Genomic DNA, 21283 nt, shown 5'->3' on the forward strand with positions numbered 1-21283 from the left:
CATTCTAGGTAGTTTCTTGGCAAGTCATCCACTTTTCTAACTAACTTCTGTGCCTTTCTTGAATTCCCTTGGAAACAAAAGATCCCCCCTCCACACTATTGTTGGCATATTGGGAAGGATGGGTAAGATTCCTCTGTTTAACTGCATAATGCTGCCCCCTAGCTTGCTTTTAAAAAAAGATATCTTTGTTTTTTGTTCTTTTGGAGTTTTTTTTCAATTCTCACTTGAGATTTTTTTACCCGGAGCAAGTCATTTACTTTGGAAAGTCCCCAACTATGTTAGTTTGCTAGGACTGTCATAACAGAGTACCACTAACTGGTGGTTTAAACAATAAAAATTTATTGTGTCACAATTCCAGAGGCTAGAAGTCTGAGATTGAGGTGGTGACAGGGTTGGTTCCTTCTGAAGGTTGTAATGGAAGATCTATTCCATGTCTTTCTCCTTGGCTTGTAGATGGCCATCTTATGTTCACATGGTATTCTCCCACATGCTATGTCCAAATTTTCCCTTTTATTAGGTTACCAGTCATATTGGATTAGGAGCTCTCACCTTAATGACCTCATTTTAATTTGATTACCTCCATAAAGACCCTGTTTCCAAATGAGTCAAATTCTGAAGTATTAAGGATTAAGACTTAAATATATGTATTTGAGGGAGACACAGTTCAACCTGAAACACCAACTAATACTCCTTTTAATTCTATTTTCTTTTTAGAATATAGAAAAGGCTCTACTCAAAATTAAAATATCCCAGTCCAACACCTAAAAAAATTATATAAAAGTAAAAAGAAAGGGGGGGAAAAAGCCCTATTTCAATCCAATTCTTATCCTCCAACTTGACTATTTTACTTTACTTTTCCATGTGAGTAACTACATATAGAACTCTCTGATTCTTTTTCCAGGCTAACCGCATTCCATTTAATGGTCATACTGCAGTTTAATTATTCCTCTACTGATGAACATTTGGGTTGTTGATAACTTTTGACTATTATGACGGTACAGAGCTAATTCTTGTATACATCTCATTGCACATTTGGATTTTCTTTTTGTAGGATAATCTTTCAAATTGAATGTGCTAAGTCAAAGGGAATGAACAGTTAAAATTTTAAGATACCGCTAAATTAATCTACCAATTTATACTACCACCAGGAGGATTTGAGAGAAAGTTCCTCTTTTCTCTTTACCCTCACCACCATTGGATACCAGTTTTTAAAAATTATTTGTACAATAGAAAAAGAATCTCATTCTTTTAATTTTTATTTTGTTACAACTGATACTTACTATATCTTTACTTATTAGACTTTTATTTTTCTGTAAATTTACCTGTGTGAGTTCTTTGCTTACTTTCTTTAGAGGTTTTTGTATTTTTCTTTTTAGTTCATTGAAGGTTTTTATATGTTATGGATCTTAGCCCTTTGTTCATTATGTATAACAAATATTTTATCTAGTCTGTTATTCTTTTTGATGTCACTGTACATGGAGGGTTTTTGTAATTTCCTTTTCCGATTGTTCATTTTTAGTGTATAGAAAGAAATGCTAACTGATATTTGTGTGTTGACTTTGTATCTTGCAGATTCACTGAATTCATTTCTAAGTTTTAATGTTTTTTTTTAATGGTTTTTATGTGTGGAATATTTAGGGTTTTCTGTATATAACTTAATATCATCTGCAAACAAAGATAATTTTACTTCAGTTTAGATGCCTTTTATTTCTTTTTCTTGCCTGATATTGTGGCTAGAAACTCAGTACCTATGTTAGGTAGAAGAGGTGAAAACAGGCATCATTGCCTTTTCTAATCTTTGAGAAAAAGCTTTCAGTCTTTCATCATTGTATGAAGTTTGCTATGGATTTTTTTGGTTTTTTTGTTTTGTTTTGTTTTTAAATTTTTTTCAATATATGAAATTTATTGTCAAATTGGTTTCCATACAACACCCAGTGCTCATCCCCAAAGGTGCCCTCCTCAATACCCATCACCCACCCTCCCCTTCCCCCCCCCCCCCCCCATCAACCCTCAGTTTGTTCTCAGTTTTTAAGAGTCTCTTATGCTTTGGCTCTCTCCCACTCTAACCTCTTTTTTTTTTTTCCTATCCCTCCCCCATGGGTTGCTGTTAAGTTTCTCAGGATCCACATAAGAGTGAAAACATATGGTATCTGTCTTTCTCTGTATGGCTTATTTCACTTAGCAGCACACTCTCCAGTTCCATCCACGTTGCTACAAAGGGCCATATTTCGTTCTTTCTCATTGCCCTGTAGTACTCCATTGTGTATATAAACCACAATTTCTTTATCCATTCATCAGTTGATGGACATTTAGGCTCTTTCCATAATTTGGCTATTGTTGAGAGTGCTGCTATAAACATTGGGGTACAAGTGCCCCTATGCATCAGTACTCCTGTATCCCTTGGGTAAATTCCTAGCAGTGCTATTGCTGGGTCATAGGGTAGGTCTATTTTTAATTTTCTGAGGAACCTCCACACTGTTTTCCAGAGTGGCTGCACCAATTTTCATTCCCACCAACAGTGCAAGAGGGTTCCTGTTTCTCCACATCCTCTCCAGCATCTATAGTCTCCTGATTTGTTCATTTTGGCCACTCTGACTGGCGTGAGGTGATATCTGAGTGTGGTTTTGATTTGTATTTCCCTGATGAGGAGCGACATTGAGCATCTTTTCATGTGCCTGTTGGCCATCCGGATGTCTTGTTTAGAGAAGTGTCTATTCATGTTTTCTGCCCATTTCTTCACTGGGTTATTTGTTTTTCAGGTGTGGAGTTTGGTGAGCTCTTTATAGATTTTGGATACTAGCACTTTGTCCGATATGTCATTTGCAAATATCTTTTCCCATTCCGTTGGTTGCCTTTTAGTTTTGTTGGTTGTTTCCTTTGCTGTGCAGAAGCTTTTTATCTTCATAAGGTCCCAGTAATTCACTTTTGCTTTTAATTCCCTTGCCTTTGGGGATGTGTCAAGTAAGAGATTGCTACAGCTGAGGTCAGAGAGGTCTTTTCCTGCTTTCTCCTCTAGGGTTTTGATGGTTTCCTGTCTCACATTCAGGTCCTTTATCCATTTTGAGTTTATTTTTGTGAATGGTGTGAGAAAGTGGTCTAGTTTCAACCTTCTGCATGTTGCTGTCCACTTCTCCCAGCACCATTTGTTAAAGAGACTGTCTTTTTTCCATTGGATGTTCTTTCCTGCTTTGTCAAAGATGAGTTGGCCATACATTTGTGGGTCTAGTTCTGGGGTTTCTATTCTATTCCATTGGTCTATGTGTCTGTGTTTGTGCCAATACCATGCTGTCTTGATGATTACAGCTTTGTAGTAGAGGCTAAAGTGTGGGATTGTGATGCCTCCTGCTTTGGTCTTCTTCTTCAAAATTACTTTGGCTATTCGGGGCCTTTTCTGGTTCCATATGAATTTTAGGATTGCTCTTTCTAGTTTCGAGAAGAATGCTGGTGCAATTTTGATTGGGATTGCATTGAATGTGTAGATAGCTTTGGGTAGTATTGACATTTTGACAATATTTATTCTTCCAATCCATGAGCAAGGAATGTCTTTCCATTTCTTTATATCTTCTTCAATTACCTTCATAAGCTTTCTATAGTTTTCAGCATACAGATCTTTTACATCTTTGGTTAGATTTATTGCTATGGATTTTTTTTGTATATGGCTTTTATTATGTTGTGGTAGTTTCCTTCTATTTCTAGTTTTTTGACTGTTTTTATTATGTTTTATGTTGATTATGTTTTTATTATGAAAGCGTGTTGAATTTTGTCAGATGCTTTTTCTGCTTTGAGATGATTATGTGGGTTTATTTCTTTCATTCTGCTAATGTGTATTAGACTGAGTTCTGTATATTGAATAATTCCAAATCCATTACTTTTTCCCTACACTGTAGCCGTATCTTCCCCTTTGATTAAAACATTTAAGTGGTTTCCCACTGCTCTAATTAAAAAAACAAAATTAAGCATCCAACTTTGACTCAGGTCATGATCTCACAGTCTGTGAGTTCGAGCCCTGTGTCAGGCTCTGTGCTGAGAGCTCGGAGCCTGGAGCCTGCTTTGGATTCTGTGTCTCCCTCTCTCTGACCCTCCCCTGTTCATGCTCTGTCTTTCTCTGTCTCCAAAATAAGTAAATATTTAAAAAAAATTTTAAAAACCCAAATTATTTTTTTTATTTTTATTAAAAAAAAATTTTTTTTTTATGTTTATTTATTTTTGAGATAGAGAGAGAGACAGAGCATGAATGGGGGAGGGTCAGAGAGAGGGAGACACAGAGTCCGAAACAGGCACCAGGCTCTGAGCTGTCTGCACAGAGCCCGACGCGGGGCTTGAACTCACGGACCGCGAGATCATGACCTGAGCCGAAGTCGGCTGCCCAACCGACTAAGCCACCCAGGTGCCCCAAAAACCCAAATTATTAATACAACCTGTACAAACTTTGCTTGGTCTGCCTTCTTTTTTTTAATTGAAGTATAACTAATATACAGTGTTATTTTTATTTGTATAATGTATTTTTATCTGTATAATTCTGTACATTACTCTTAATGACTGTATTCTCTCTATACTCTACTTTTCATCTCTGTGACTTATTTATTTTATAACTGGAAGTTTGTATCTCTTAATCCCCTTTACCTATTTCACTCATCCCCCTACTCACCTCCCCTCTGGCAGCCACCAGTTCTCTGTATGTAAGAGTCTGGTTTTTTTTGTTTCTTTGTTCATTTGTTTCATTTCTTAGATTCCACACATGAGTGGAAACATATATTTGTCTTGTCTGGCCTCAGCTTATTCTATGCCTCCCTTAATCTAAGGGCCTTTAGCCATATTAACTATTTTTAGTTCCTTGATGGAGCCATGCTTTCTTCCCCTAATGGGACCTACTTTCTGTTTCCTCTGCTTATTGTCTCTTTTGTGCATAGAAAACTTTTACCTCATATTTTATCTATGTCATTTCCTAAATAAAACCTTTCTTGACCCTGTCAATCTAGGTAAGGCCTAGATTACATCTTATTTTACTATGTACTTCTTTTGAAGCAAGTAATTTTCTATTCACTTGTGTAATTATTTAATTTTAGATAATAACCTCTGTAGACTATGAATTTCATGAAGGCAGGGGCCATATCTATTTTGTTCACTGCTACACCTAATAGGGTAGTCTGCTGCTCAGCACATAGTTAGGGCTCAAATATTTGTAGCATAAATGAGTGAATGATGGCTTCTTGGATTTACCTCTTGATTAGAAAGGTTATTGAAAGTTTTTAAGAAGATTGACATAATTAGATTTACTGTTTTAGAAAGTTCTGTCATTTACTGTTTGTGTGAAAGATGAATTGGGAAGACACATCTGAAGATTAGGAGGACAGGTAATTGATTGTGATCATCTTCTAGGCCTCAGATAGTAGAGGCCTGAATAAAGGCAGCAGCAGTAATGATGGAGAGGGAGAGATTAAGAGGGAGAACCAACAGGATTTAGCAATTGATGAGATATAGTCATGGTGAGGAAAAAGGAAAAGTCAGGTCTCAAAATGAAATACCATATATGAATTAGTATGAAGCAGTATTACATAGTAGTTAAGAACAGAGCCTTTGGAGACTTACTATGTAACTTACTAGCTGTACAGCTGAATGATTTTGCTTAACATTTGTTTATTCAACTCTGTTGATTGTAAGTGACTGAATTCATAGAGGTTAAATGAAATAGTATATGTAAAGTGCTTGTATTCATACAGTTTGCTGTGGACTTGAACAAGTCATTTAACCACCCAAACTCAAGTTTCTTCTGATAGAAATAATCTATTTCCTGTACTCTGTTTGTTGCAGAGTTACTTTGAGAATGTAAAGCCTCTGAAAACTGTAAATTGTTAATCATAGTAGCTAGATATATTAATCATACCTAGTAAGAGAGGCGATGATCTCTCTCACTTTGTCTTTAGTCTGACCTCATCTCTTGATTCATCTTTGTAAGATGGATACTTCTTGACTCTAAAAACTGGATTAGTAGAATTTACTGGAAACAGCTTTCTGCCCATATGAAGCTCTCTGTGATAAATGACTAATGACTTCTCAAGAAAATAAATCTTAACAGGGAGCTGAGGAGATTCTTGTTGTCTAATGTGGAAGGGACAAGAAAGTAAAATTATCAAGAACCAACCCTGGAAGGTGGAAATAAGGTGCTGGAAATTGGCCTCATGAATTTTTGATTGTCTGCAGGCTGTGCTTATTTTTTTTTTAAGTCTGTTTATTTATTTTGGAGAGGGAGCTCATGTACCCACAAGCAGGGAGGAGGCAGAGAGAGAAAGAGAGAGAAAATCCCAAGCAATCTCCATGTTGCCAGTGCAGAGCTCGACATGGGAGCTGTGAATCGTGAGATGGTAATCAGAGCTGAAATCAAGAGCTCGGCACTCAACTGACTGAGCCAACCAGGCATCCCAAGGGCTGTGCTTATTTTTATGATTGAGTTGTATACTTTGAGCTTTCCTAGCTTTCATAGCAAACCAGTAAAAAGAGCTGGTATTATTATTATTCCATCTATAAGATGAATAAAAATCAGAAGTTCAAACTTGGAATTCCCAATGTTTGTTTATTTCACCCTGCTATATTGCCTTTCCAAACAAAGATAGCAGATGTAGTTAGTTATCTTTAAATGCCCATGTTATGTGATATTGTGTATAGGAATTTTGCCTAAGGGCAAGTCATTTTTTTTTCTCCTGCTGTGTATTTGTTGTGTGATCTTGGGTAAGGTTTTTATTTTCAGCCAGACTTTTACTTTCCTTATTGCTGACAGACGTGTCATCTCACTCTTGCTTTTGAATTGAGTCTTGGGGCCCAGCTTCCTCAACTGCATTTTCCTTTGAAGTTTTTAGTGTTGTAGTAATATGGTTTCCTGTCAGTGTTGGTCAATATTGGTTTGCTCTCTTTGTACTGTTACCCTAAATAAATTTAGTATGTTCTTATTCCTACAGGTTTTCTGTGCTTCCTGCTGTAGCCTGAAATGTAAACTGTTATACATGGATAGAAAGGAAGCTAGAGTATGTGTAATCTGCCATTCAGTGCTAATGAATGGTAAGTATTAAAACAGGTTGAATTCACAGTTGCCAAGACAGAACCAGAGAATTCCTATGAAAAGACTACTGTTTTTTCCTGCCTTTCTCTATAAGTTGTTCACCTTCTCAAAAGTCACAACTTTAACTAAAAATATGGAACAAATTTCCATGTTTTGAGAATATTGTAGCATTTCAGAATCCCTGTGCCTAACTTAATAAACAAATGTTAAAGTCAGGTAAGTTTTGCAGGAAGAATGGAGGTTCTGGTGGAAATCTGGTGCTGTGTGGCTTTAATGCTCCTGTGGAATGACTGGAATGGGATGGGGGTGGGAAGCAATTGACCACTCAGATGATGAAATATTAAAATTGGACTGAGGTTTTCCTTTCAAGGGAAGCTGTCTATTTCTAGGAAATACCTTAATAACTTGAAGTGTATTCTTATTAACAACTTGGTTGTCACTCATCTTGTTAAAAATAAATTATTTAGCGTTTCAGATCAAGTAGAGGAGTTCATTTTTCTGTCAGAAATCTCCTTAATACTATTTAGATTTGTTATAAGAATATTGGTTTTGAATTTAGTTATATGGTAAAAGAACATGACCAGGAGAAGGTAAATATAGCTTGTCCAGTGTTCATCTTTTGTGGGACTGGAAATGAATCCAAGGGCATTTTAGTTTAGAATTACAAAAAAAAAAAAAATATTTTTGTAAAGAGATACAAGAAAATTAATCAGGCTATAGTATTTTCTCTGTATGTCTTTGTACAGTTGCCAGAAGAATTACGAATAAAATTTTGAACTTGGACAAAAGTTGATGCCTGTGCCAGGGTAGCGTGCCTCCTGGAGGCGGGAATCTATCTGCTCAAGACCCCTCCTGCTCTGTCTGTCTGCGTTGCTCATAGTGATGTTTTCCTGTTGCTGGCTTATTAACTACTGCATGTCAGTTAATCTGATCTGTTCTGATCTCCTGTGATCCACCCAATTTCCTCCCATTTCTGAATTCTTACAATTTTGATCAAAATATTAATTCATTCTCTCTACTCTTAAGGGTCAATTTTTAGATGGTAGTTACTTCACTCAGTTGTTCAATTGATGATTTTTATTCCTGCTTTCATTTTCAGACATATATCCACAGAAAAGAGCATGCTGCTTAATTATAGTACCCAGTACCTCTTTTATTTGATGAGGTCTTTCAACTTGATAGCTTCTTTTTTTTTTTTTTAACTTGGCATATCCAAAGATGAAGGAAATGGCAGAGGATTCATATGGAATACTTATTTTTATTAAGCCAAGGATGCCCTTACCAGGGAATCCTAAAGTAATCTACTTTTTCTGGTTTTTCCAGCAGTCTTTCCTCTCGCATGGCTTAGCGAAGTCTTTTTCTGAATATTTAATTTGATGCTTTTCAGTGTTCCCTATCCCTTTTTCCCTTTCTCCTTTTCTCTTCCTCCCCTCTTTCTGCCAATGCTTTCAAAGGAACTTAGCTATTGTTTTTAGCCTTGTCCTGAAGTTTGGAGGCAATAAGTATTCATGATCTTATGGATCATTCTTTGATATTGAATGAGAGTTTTAAAAAAGATGCTTTAAAAAATTGGGTGTTTTCCATTCCTGAGCATGTGGTATTACCTGAACCTAGAAGATAAAATTTGGTATCTTTCATTTCTGTAGCTCCTTTCATCTTATTTACTTTAAAGACAATAGTTGATATGTCAATATTTAGTAAAATTACAGAGTATACAGAATCTTAACACACTTGTAATCACTCATATTGGTTGATGGCACTTGTATGATATTGGCACATTTTCATGTTCAGATGGGTCCTATGCTTTTGAGACACACCAAAGATGTAAATTGGTTGTTTTTGCTGGATACTTTTACACGAGGTAATGATTACACAATAGCAGAATTCGCAAAAATGTTGAGATGTGTTCTCTTCAGCGTTAGCTTTTAGAATTTTTCAAGTGAAATTTTTACCTCAACTAAGAAGAGCCTAAAAGTCTGTAAATGAAACAAAAATATCATACAATGGAATTATGCTATTTTAGGCCCAATTTTGATTTTTGAAGAACTTTATAAAATGTGTTGAATGTTAAACCTGCCCCCCCACCCCCAAATATCTAAATTGCCATCCCAGCTGCAAACCCTTAGTAAGTTTGATGTTTCACTCCCTCTTAAGGGAATGTATGGTCTCCTTTAAAGAAGCCAGGGGCCTAGTCTTTAATCTCAGACTGATCTGCTATTAGTCTGTACCAGAACTATCACATAATTCTTATTTGTTGCTTCCAAATAGTTTACTTAACTAAATGGTCTCCTTTATTAAATAAAATAACCTATCTCCTTAATACTTTCACTAGTTGGAAGAGAGAGTAGTACTATGAGTGTTAATGAGGAAGAGCTACATTATTTATCCAATATTGAGGAGGTCTTGATGTCCATATTTTGCAATCCATTCACATTGATTGTCTGTATTTGCTTTAGCTCAAGCCTGGGAGAACATGATGAGTGCCTCAAGCCAGAGCCCTAACCCTAACAATCCTGCTGAATACTGTTCTACTATCCCTCCCTTGCAGCAAGCTCAGGCCTCAGGAGCCCTGAGCTCTCCACCTCCCACTGTGATGGTACCTGTGGGAGTTTTAAAGCACCCTGGAGCAGAAGGTAGGGAATCATGTGCTCTTCTCTCTCCTTTTCCTCACCAAGTTCCTCTGAAAAGGTGCTGATGTGATTTTACAGCACAAGTCTTTAAAACACTGTAGATAAGTCCCTTTGGGTGGTTATTAAAGTGGAAGGATCAAGGTGAGAAATGTGTCAAGACTATTTCTGGGCAAGTAAAGAATAATACTGTGTTACCTGATATTTTGGAGACACCTCCAAAAATAGGCCAATACTCTCTCCAACTTAAGAATGGAGTGATTACACTGCTTCTACTTGAAAAGAGATACAGAATTTGAAGTTGGCCTGTAAAATCCTAGCTTCATGCCTACCTTAATGTTCTTTGTAGGAGTTTATGAAAATGGAGAGTTCTTTCTTTGGAGCAGCCCGTTTTAGTGTTGCATTTTGAAAACCCATTGCCATTTTCTCTTTTCACTTTTAATCTATCCAAATAAGAATATGAACATATTGTTAGGTACATAGACTTTTATAAACTCCAGAACTTTCTGATTATATCATATGATAGAAAATTATGGGCTCAACTTATTTTAGTTTATTTATATCTTTATGATTATGATATTTGCAGGTGAAAGATACTTTGTAAGTTCAGGAAATTATCAGTAGTAAAAATAACAGTTATGTATTTCCTTAAAATGGTCTTGTCAGGAAGTTTCCCTTGATAATTAAAATCAATCTTCTTTCATTAATTTTATGTCTTTTTGTCTAGTAATATTCCCTTTCCCTTGCTAAATAGCCCTCGTCCCCTTTTGAAGATCAGAGACTTCTACTGACGTTATCATGTTCTTCCCCATTTTCCCCTCTTCAGATCATCCCTTAGTCATACTCCTTGTATTTTTATGAGTTCAGGCTTTCTTTCTTAAAATCTTTACTCTCTTTACTTCATTTGTCATTTTTGTTGTTCTTCCCTAGTCTCTCTTTGTTTTGGCTGTTTGGAATTGATTTCTGGAATTGGATTTAAAGAGATCATTTCATTGGACTTAGTTTTCCAGCTTTTCCCGTATTGCAGACCACTTTTGCACTGCCAGATCAGTCTTTTTTCATCTTCCGTTACTCTTTAGCCAGAGATCTGGTCAGTTTTCTTCCCAATTCTCTTACATATCTGTGCTAACTCTTCCTTTATTAGTAAATAATTCTTCAACATTCTTCAGGGCATCTTTTGCCCTTTAAAAATACCATATCACTTTTCCAGATATTTAATTCCCACGGAAACCTCATCCTTTTAGGAGATGTGGACATCTATTGCTAGATATTTTTTCCCTGTGATTAATTTATTTCCTAGGCACTTAAAACACCTTTCTTAGTTTCTCTGTCAGTGATATGGAACAGAATAAGTGACATAATTATAAGTGTACTTACAAACTCTTAATATTTTAAAGCAAAGTATTTTAAATCTTTAAGTTATAGAAATAAAGAATATATTTAAACTCGTATTTTATTAATTTATAACCACTTTTATACACAGTTACAGTTCTTATATTTATAATTATAAGATGCTAAATAGTGACTTCTTTGTACTTCTGGAAATGGTGACCTTCTCTTCTTTCATGTTAGAAACGCTACCAATATCACAGTGATGCCTGTTTTATTTTTCTGGCTCCTCAAGTGGCTCAGCCCAGAGAGCAGAGGCGAGTTTGGTTTGCTGATGGGATCTTGCCTAATGGAGAAGTTGCTGATGCAGCCAAATTAACAGTGAATGGAACTTCCTCTGCAGGAACCTTGGCTGTCTCACATGACCCAGTTAAACCAGTAACTACCAGTCCTCTACCGGCAGAGGTAAGAAAACAAAACGGCATCTAAAAGTGAGTACTTAGTTTACTCAGCATTGTGCTGCTTCTGTCTTGCCATTTTCTAAGTTGAGTGACCTTTCTGTGGAAGCCTATAGGTTTCAGGTACAGTTTAGGATGTATGTGTGTGGTTCGGGAGTAAAGTAAATGTGGCAAAATCAGTTCTTGTTTGCTATGTATTTGGAAGGTTTTTTTCAGGGAAAGATTCTCATGAAGGTTGTCCTCAGTGAGCTCAGGCTACTGCTGTAGTTAGAGCTAATGCAGAGGGAATCCTGCCCCCTTTGTACATTGATTTTCGAGCAATGTTTCACAGGTTCTGTGGTGACCTTTTGGGAATGCCATGATGAGGAAGGGCCAGGCCATATAAAGGTGGCTGAGGTGTCCCTCTATTCCTTTCTTTTCAACCAAGCATCTCTACTTTCTTCTGTTCTACTTTTTGGTTGCCATGTAGGATTTTTAATGATTTTATTTTTAAGTAATCTCTACAACCAATGTGGGGCTTGAACTCACAACCCCAGGATCAAGAGTTGCATGCTTTACCAACTGAGACAGCCAAGAGCCCCTGATAGGTTTTTAGAAGATAAATTCTGTTTGAATGCAAGAGGAAGCTCTAGTGAATGACTGTTACAAGGAAACAAGATTCAGCTCATTTTGCAAAATTAAACCAAGTTAGTTATTTTATTTTTGTCTCTTACATTATTCAACACTCTTTTTTAATACTTATCTGATAAAAAAATACTTACCTGTTAAACTAGAAGAATTTCATTTTAAGATTAATAATTCTTTTATTTTACCAGATAAGTATTGGGATAATAGTTATCTTTAGGGCCAGACTAGAATATATTTTTCTCATCTTTATGGCCTAGTAGAGTGTGTGGCACTTAATAGGTACTCCGTGAATGAAATAAATTCCTTTTCACAGGTGGTATGTACGTAGAGGCCAAATGACCACTTTCTATGATATTAAAAGGTGGTTTTATGCATCATTTCCTGTACTAGACTTTAAAATCAGATAATAATGGTTTGCCAATAAAATTTTCCAAATTTCCTCTTATATGATGTATTGAGAACATTGCAAAATTTTTAACAAAAACCCACTAAAAACTGATAGCATCCTAACTTATAGATAGCATAGATAAAAATATAAGACATGGACATTTAAAACAATTTTTTTAATGTTTTATTTATTTTTGAGAGAGAGCATGAGCTGGGGAGGGGCAGAGAGCGAGAAGGAGACACAGTCAAAGCAGGATCCAGGCTCTAAGCTGTCAGCTCAGAGCCCAATGCAGGGCTCAAACCCATGAACTGAGAGATCATGACCTGAGCTGAAGTTAGATGCTTAACTGACTGATGCCCCAACATGGACATATTTTTAAAAAAATAGTTTTAATCTTTATTCAGGTATAAAATCTAGATAGTAAAGTATTTAGGGAGCATTAATCTTTAGGAGACAACTTGATGAACTTATAGACACACACACACACACTTGTGCAACCACTACCCAGGTGAAAATACCTGGGTATTTTCCAGGACCATTTCCATCACTTTGGATGGTTCCCTCATGCCCTTTTTCTGTCAATACCTGCCTAATTTTCTCCATGGTAGCCCCATTATTTTGACTTGTGTCACCATAGATTAGTTTTGACTGTTCTTAAATTTCATGTAAATGGAAACATATAATGTATATCGTTTTGTACGTAGCTTCTAACTTTTTTGTGTTTAGCTGCTCAAACTAATGACTATGAGATTTATTCATGTTGTGTGCACCAAAAGTTAGTATCTTTTTATTGCTGGATAGTGTTCCATTGTATGGATATACCACAGTTTATCTGTTTTCCTGTTAATGGATATTTGGATTATTTCTAGTCTTTGGCTTTTTTTTCTTTTTGCTTAAGTTGTATAGAATATGGAGAATATTATTTTAATAGATTTTGAGTATGTTCTGTTAAATTGTTAAGTGGATTTAACTCTATCCGAAATGTCTTTTTGTAACATTATACTTTATTAAATAGTGTAGTAAGTATGATCTTCATATTAATGAAGAGAAAAATGAACTTGAAGTTTTATTTAATTGTATAGTAAGTGAAAACAATGACTTATTTTAATCTCTGTATTTTATCTGTTAATTTTTTTATTGTGGTAAAATATTCATAATGTAAAATATGCCATTTTTATCATTTTTAAGTGTACAAACCAGTGGCATTAAGTCCATTCACATTGCTGTACAACTATCACCACTTTTCTCAAAGCTATTTTTAAAAATCAATGAAAATGAGACTTTAAATGGACCCACATGCACTCACTGAAGGTTCAGAAATTATGAGATAATATTGAAATTGTGTTTCTGTTGCCACTGTGGTTTTAAAAAATATTTTCTTTTATGGCAGAGAAGACCTGGGTAAAGAAAGCTTTAACCCAGGCTATAAGGCCTCTTTTCTTATTCTGATTTCATGATGCCAGAAAGAGAAACTATACAGTTGGAAATATTTTCATAGTATAAACCCAGTCCTTTGGGAAATAAACCACAGGTTAATGGGAAATTTGTGCTATTTTTCAAAAAGTATGGATTGCAAATTTTCACTTAAATTCCCATTTATATCCCATTTATATTCTGCTAAAGTGTTGACTTGTCTGTAATGCTCACTTTGCTGATTTGCTTTCCTAGACGGATATTTCTCTGTTCTCTGGGAATATAACTCAGGTTGGAAGTCCTGTTGGCAGTGCAATGAACCTAATTCCTGAAGATGGGCTTCCTCCCATTCTCATCTCCACTGGTGTAAAAGGAGGTATGTGGACTTACATGTTTAAACAAGGATCGTGGGGTGGCTCAGTCGGTTAAGTGTCTGACTCTTGATTTCGGGTCAGGTCATGATCTCACAGTTTGTGAGATCAAGCTGCACTTTGGGCTCCATGCTGTGCTTGCTCATGCTCTCTCCCTCTCAAAATAAATAAACTAAACAACAAAACAAAAAAAAGAAACATTTAAACAGTCATAGTTATGGCAAGTATGCCAGATGTTATCTTCTAAGAGAGAATTTGAGTTTTAACTACCTTTTTCTTTTCCAACAAAGAAAACAGCTACTCAGTGGCATGAGAATAATTGTTGCTGTTACTGATAGTTTTAGAGTAAATTTTGTGTTTTTATAAGGTCATTTCATTCGTTGGAAGTATATATTATACAAATGTAGTTCATTGGCACTTTTTTCTCTATATTTTAAAGCACATAATACTCTTAAGAGTTGCTTATGGTTGTAGGATTGGCCCACCTGATAAAGTCAGGACATTAATGTAACTTTTTGTCTTGCAGTATAATATGCATTCAGAAATGTACATAAAGTAAGCAGAGACCGCTGAACTTAAGTAGCAATTTATTGTTAAAAAAACATTTTTAGTGTTCTGGTAAGAAATAAAGTTTCTATCCAGTCAAAGCAATGCCTATCTTTATGTGAAAGTTTGTTGTTGATAGATCCAGATCAGCATTTAGTTAGTACATTTTTAGGAGATGATTTATCAATAATCTTTCCACACTTTTATCCTAGTCTTTTACCTGGTCTCCTTGCCTTCATTCTTTCTCTCCTTTATTTTATCGTCCATGTTGTTGCCAATTATCTTTTTAAACATAGATATTATCATATATTGCTCTGGCTTAGAAGCATTCAACGGATTCCCAATGCCTTCAGTATAAATTATTTTAGCATACAATGTTCCTTGTAACTTTATCTCAACATTCCTTTATAACTTTGTTTCTAGCCAATACCCCAGCATACTCCAGATTATTTACTCTTTCTGAATATTCACTTTCCACACTTCCATATTTTTTCATATGCTGTGGAATAGTGGGGAGAGAATGGACTGGACTGCAAAACTGAACAAACCTGAATTCTAATCCTAGTACCCTTATTTTCTAGCTGTGATCCAGTGGGTAGGTCATTTATCCTCTCTGAATCTTTTTCCTAGTCTTAAAAAAAATTATGTAACTACACCTACTTAAAAGTTATTGTGAATATTAAATCAGATTTCATACTAGAAGTTATATAGCAAGAACAGTGCCAGGTGCAAAGTACTCATGTAATTAATATTTTCCTTATCTTCCTTTTCTCTGCCTAGCATACCCTTGTATAATGGAGACTCCTTGAAGAACTCCTCAATTTTTCAGAATCCCAGATTAATGAAAAACCCTTCTCTGAATTCTTACCTATGCTACCTCTGTAGTAGCATTTTTAATTCATCTCCATTTGAATTCTTATAGACCTTTACTGTACTAACACTTTTCTTATTGTAATTTAGATATTTTATAGGTCTGATTCTTTCACTTAGACCATGCATTCCTCCAGTCTTAATTTACGTTTCTGTCTTCTCCTACTATGGTGCTGGGCCTAGAGTGGGCTCTCAGCAACGTTGGCTGAAGGTATTATGCCATGTCCCAAATAGTTTAACAATGAATTTTCATATAAAGTTAAGCATCTTTTGATTATATAGTGCCTTTGCTACTTTACTACAACCCTCTAAAAATAGTCTTTTGTTAGTAAAATTACGACTTAAGTTTCAAATTTTGGTTATTTTGGTAAGTCTTAGATTTATAAGTTAAATTGGCCTACTCTATTGTTAAATAAGAGTACAAGGTTCCATTTTCATTAAATCTAATTATCAAAACCTCTCCTACTAAGAAACAACTAGTTATTACTGTCTCTTCACCAGAATTTTGCAATTTTGTATTCCAGTAGAATAACTTCGTACAAATATCTTCTTCTTTTTAAAAGTCACTTAGGGGCGCCTGGGTGGCTCAGTCAGTTAAGCGTCCAACTTCGGCTCAGGTCATGATCTCGCGGTTCGTGGGTTCGAGCCCTGCATCGGGCTCTGTGCTGACAGCTCAGAGCCTGGAGCCTGTTTTGGATTCTGTGTCTCCCTCTCTCTCTGCCCCTCCCCCACTCTCACTCTGTCTCTCTCTGTCTCAAAAATAAATAAACATTAAAAAAGAAAAATAAAAGTCACTTAGTATTTCTCTTTTCAATAAATATTTTCATTGGCAGAGTAGACATTTCCCCTTATATCCAAAAAATAGTTTTTTCGTTTCTTTTCGTCAGTAGGAAATGGTATCTGTTCTCCCTGTCTATAATGATGCATTTTTTTAAATTTAATTCTGAATTAGTTAGCATATAGGGCAACAATGATTTCAGGAGTAGATTCCTTAATGCCCCTTACCCATTTAGCCCATCCCCCCCCCACAACCCCTCCAGTAACCCTCTGTTTGTTCTCTATATTTAAGAGTCTCTTATGTTTTGTCCCCCTCCCTGTTTTTATATTATTTTTGCTTCCATTCCCTTATGTTCATCTGTTCTGTTTCTTAAAGTCCTCGTATGAGTGAAGTCATATGATATTTGTCTTTCTCTAATTTCACTTGGCATAATACCCTCTAGTTCCATCCACACAGTTGCAAATGGCAAGATTTCGTTCTTTTTGATTTTCAAGTAATACTCCATTGTGTGTGTGTGTGTGTGTGTGTGTGTGTGTGTGTGTACACACACCACATCTTCTTTATCCATTCATCCACCGATAGACATTTGGGCTCTTTCCATACTTTGGCTATTGTTGATAGTGCTGCTATAAACATTGGGGTGCATGTGCCCCTTTGAAACAGCATACCTGTATCCCTTGGATAAATACTTAGTAGTGCAATTGCTGGGTCATAGGGTAGTTCTATTTTTAGTTTTTTAAGGAACCTCCATACTGTTTTCCAGAGTGGCTGCACCAGCTTGCATTCCCACCAGCAGTGCAAAAGAGATACTCTTTCTCTGCATCCTTGCCAACATCTGTTGCCTGAGTTGTTAATGTTAGCCATTCTGATAGGTGTGAGGTGGTATCTCATTGTGGTTTTGATTTGTGTTTCTCTGATGATGAGTGATGTTGAGCATTTTCTCATGTGTTGGTTGTCCATCTGGATATCTTCTTTGGAGAAGTATCTGTTCATGTCTTTTGCCCATTTCTTCACTGGATTATTTGTTTTTTGGGTGTTGAGTTTGATAAGTTCTTTACAGATTTTGGATTCTAACCCTTTATCTGTTATGTCATTTGCAAATATCTTCTCCCATTCGGTCAGTTGCCTTTTAGTTTTGCTGATTATTTCCTTCACTATGCAGAAGCTTTTATTTTGATGAGGTCCCAGTAGTTCATTTTTGCTTTTGTTTCCCTTGCCTCTGGAGACATGTTGAGTAAGAAGTTGCTGCAGCCAAGATCAAAGAGGTTTTTTCCTGCTTTCTCCTGGAGGATTTTGATGGCTTCCTGTCTTACATTTAGGTCTTTCATTCATTTTGAGTTTATTTTTGTGTATGGTGTAAGAAAGTGGTCCAGGTTCATTTTTCTGCATGTCGCTGTCCAGTTTTCCCAGCACCACTTGCTGAAGAGACTACCTTTATTCCATTAGATGTTCTTTCCTGCTTTGTCAAAGATTAGTTGGCCATACGTTTGTGGGTCCATATTCTGGGTTCTCTATTCTGTTCCATTGATCTGAGTGTCTGTTTTTGTGCCAGTACCACACTGTCTTTATGATTACAGCTTTGTAATATAGCTTGAAGTCCGGGATTGTGATGCTTCCTGCTTTGGATTTCTTTTTCAAGATTGCTTTGGCTACTTGGGGTCTTTTCTGTTTCCATGCAAATTTTAGGATTGTTTTTTCTAGCTCTGTGAAGAATGCTGGTGTTGTTTTGATAGTGATTGTGTTGAATATGTAGATTGCTTTGGGTCGTATTGACATTTTGACAATATTTTTTCTTCCTGTCCATGAGCATGGAATATTTTTCCATTTTTTATGTCTTGTTCAATTTCTTTCCTAAGCTTTCTATAGTTTTCAGTGTATAGATTTGTCACCTCTTTGTTTAGATTTATTCCTGGGTATTTTATGGGTTTTGGTGCAATTGTAAATGGTATCGATTCCTTGATTTCTATTTCTGTTGCTTCCTTGTTCATGTATAGGAATGCAACCAATTTCTGTGCATTGATTTTATTTCCTGCAACTTTGCTGATTTCACGGATCAGTTCTGGCAGTTTTTTGGTGGAGTCTTTTGGGTTTTCCATAGAGTATCATGTCATAGGGTATCATGTCATCTGCGAAGAGTGAAAGTTTGAGTATAATGATGCATTTTATATGACTAATCAAACAACATGCAACTTACAGGTTTTCAGTTCCTTTTCTGTATCTTTACATTCTACAGTAGTTGTTATCCATGATTTTGACTTCAAGCTGGGAAGGCTACTGTCATTCAAAATGGCGTGGCTGAATATCACGTACTGTGCTTTCAGGGATTAAATGGGAAAGGTTCTGTGCAAGATCTCAAGTAATAACTTGTCCTTGTTTGGAATCTGTTGTGTGATTTACTGGTGATTTTGGTGATTGATATATGTACTGAACTCTTGACTTAGAGGAAGTGTGTCATGAAACCAGTCACTTTATGATACTTTTATTATCTGGGTACATTTTTAAAGTTTAATTTTTTTAATGTCTATTTATTTATTTTGAGAGGGGGGAAGGGACAGAAAGAGAGGGAGAGAGAGAATCCCAAGCAGGCTACATGCTCAGTGCGGAACATGATGTGGGGCTCAATCTCACTACAGCAAGATCACCACCTGAGCCGATATAAAGAGAGTCAGTCACTTAACCAACTGAGCCACCCAGGTGCTCCTAAAGTTTAATTTTTTAATGGTAAAAAATTTCAACAGTACTAAAGGATATAGAATAAAAAGGATTCTACTCTACCTCAACCCCTCAACATCTTTTCATCCAGAGGTAACTATTTTACCTTCTATTACCACTTTATTGTATATCATGGTTTATTTCATTTTATCTTATTTTTTATTTAAATTTTAGTTAACATACAATACAATACTGGTTTCAGGAGTAGAACTCAGTGATTCATCACTTACATACACTCAGTGCTCCTCACAACAAGTGCCTTCCTTAATACCCATCACCCATCTAGCTCATCTCCTACACACCTCTGTCCGTCATGGATTATTTTAAATGTTGGCTTTAGAACATGTAATATGTAAAATTCTTCTTATGATAGTTAGTGAATTTTTTTAAATTAAAGGGCTGTCTTTAGACTATGGCATAAACCATTTTGTGGAGAAGCCTATACATAGGGTAACCATGTTCTCATCCAAACTGGACTGGGTTACTTTTGAGAATGAAAGGGACACTATTAGCATGACACTAAGACAGCAGGTATAAACCTATGTTCACCCTAACTACAAATCAAATGCTTAATTCTTTCCTGTGGATAATCAGCCCATTCCTCCATCAGATTTCTTTCTTGGTTTCTCCCTTTAACTAATCCTTTACATGTTTTGTTTGTTTGTTTGTTTTTCCTTACAGACTATGCTGTGGAAGAGAAACCATCACAGATTTCAGTAATGCAGCAATTAGAGGATGGTGGCCCTGACCCACTTGTATTTGTTTTAAATGCAAATTTGTTGTCAATGGTTAAAATTGTAAATTGTAAGTTAGAATTTTTTTTTAATTAAAATGAGATACTTTACTGACTCATAGATAATAAGTAAAGCTTACAAATTCGATACACACAAGTATTTTTATATGGATGGATCCACAGCTTACTGAAAACTGGGTACAGAAGAAGTTGGTTTGTATAATATATCCCAGAGGACAACTATGGGACTAACTGAAACTCTTAAGATGAGATAGATGAATTTTCCATGGAGGAAAGCCAAACAAAAGTTGAACTGATCTAAGTTCTTCCTGAGATGGATGTGCTACGTCACAACTCCCCACCAGAGTAGAGGAGGTGGATAAATTATCCAGGAGGGTCAAACAATTTACGTGCTAGATTTAAATCTCATACACCTTAGTTGTGTGCAAAGCCTTATTTGAGAGAAATGTTAGTTAGCTAATACATAGTAAAACTTCAGTACCTTGTAAGTTAAGATTCAGAAACCTCTCAGTTCTTGGGGCTAGTTTCTTGGGCATCAGAATGAGTTAGAGGACAATTAGAATCTTGATTCTAAGACGGTGTTGGAAAATAGAGAATACATTTATCCTGGATGAATGTTAATAGGCAGAGTTTTGGAGAAAGGAGGGAAGCACTGGGGAACTATCCTCTCATTCTCACTGTATAGTTATTTTAAGTTGACCTCAGACACCAGAAACACCTATATGCTACTTCCTTTGAGGTTCTATGTTAATAAAATATAGGTTTCTGGTTTACTTGTTAATTGTACCCTTGTATGTTTGGCCAGTTATTAATGCTTGCCTCCTTTCCTTCTAGAATCATATTTTAAAATAACTTGCTTGAAATTTCAGTTGACCATATCTAGTTCATAATTTATACTTAGAAAATAGCTAACCCAGAATTCCTGAAGTGTACACCATCTTAATATAGTTGGATTGGGTGCTTCCTGTTTAGATACGTAAAGTAACATTCCCTAAAGTGAGAAAAAGGAATGTATTAGTTTTGATATACATTGTGATATCTATAATTACATTTGAATCCTATTTCAATTCCTTTGGGGATCCTATTGTGTTGGAGTATAAATAATAAAAGTGTCAAAGAATGAACATTAACTACATATGGCTTGTGCTATTGGTTCTCCACAAAGCCTTAAGGTAAAGAAGTGGAAGTAAGTAGTCCAGAAGAGCCATCCTCTCACCACTTTCACCACTTTTTACAGAATGAAACCAAGTAAAATCATATCTCTGTTTATCTAGAATTTTCTCCCAAAAAGGACTGGCTGGTTTAGTCAGTAAGCATGCAATGCTTGATCTCGGGGTTATAAAGTTCAAGCCGCAC

At 35.9% G+C, this 21283-nt stretch overlaps 1 protein-coding gene across 3 annotated transcripts in view; it reads left to right on the forward strand.

The window, feature by feature from the left end:
- The window catches only part of ZFYVE9 (zinc finger FYVE-type containing 9), a 211604-nt gene that overhangs the window by 117829 nt on the left and 72492 nt on the right, over positions 1-21283 (forward strand). The window contains exons 5-9 of one of the 3 annotated variants that reach the window (XM_030325988.1): positions 6954-7053; positions 9511-9687; positions 11306-11475; positions 14152-14272; positions 19855-19977. In XM_030325988.1, coding sequence (XP_030181848.1) covers positions 6954-7053; positions 9511-9687; positions 11306-11475; positions 14152-14272; positions 19855-19977 — 691 coding nt within the window. The remainder of the gene's footprint in view (positions 1-6953; positions 7054-9510; positions 9688-11305; positions 11476-14151; positions 14273-19854; positions 19978-21283) is intronic. The other 2 variants (XM_030325990.1, XM_030325991.1) reach the window with 2 other exon arrangements.

Source organism: Lynx canadensis, chromosome C1 (genome assembly GCF_007474595.2).
Source record: "Lynx canadensis isolate LIC74 chromosome C1, mLynCan4.pri.v2, whole genome shotgun sequence".
NCBI classification, from domain to species: Eukaryota; Metazoa; Chordata; class Mammalia; order Carnivora; family Felidae; genus Lynx; species Lynx canadensis.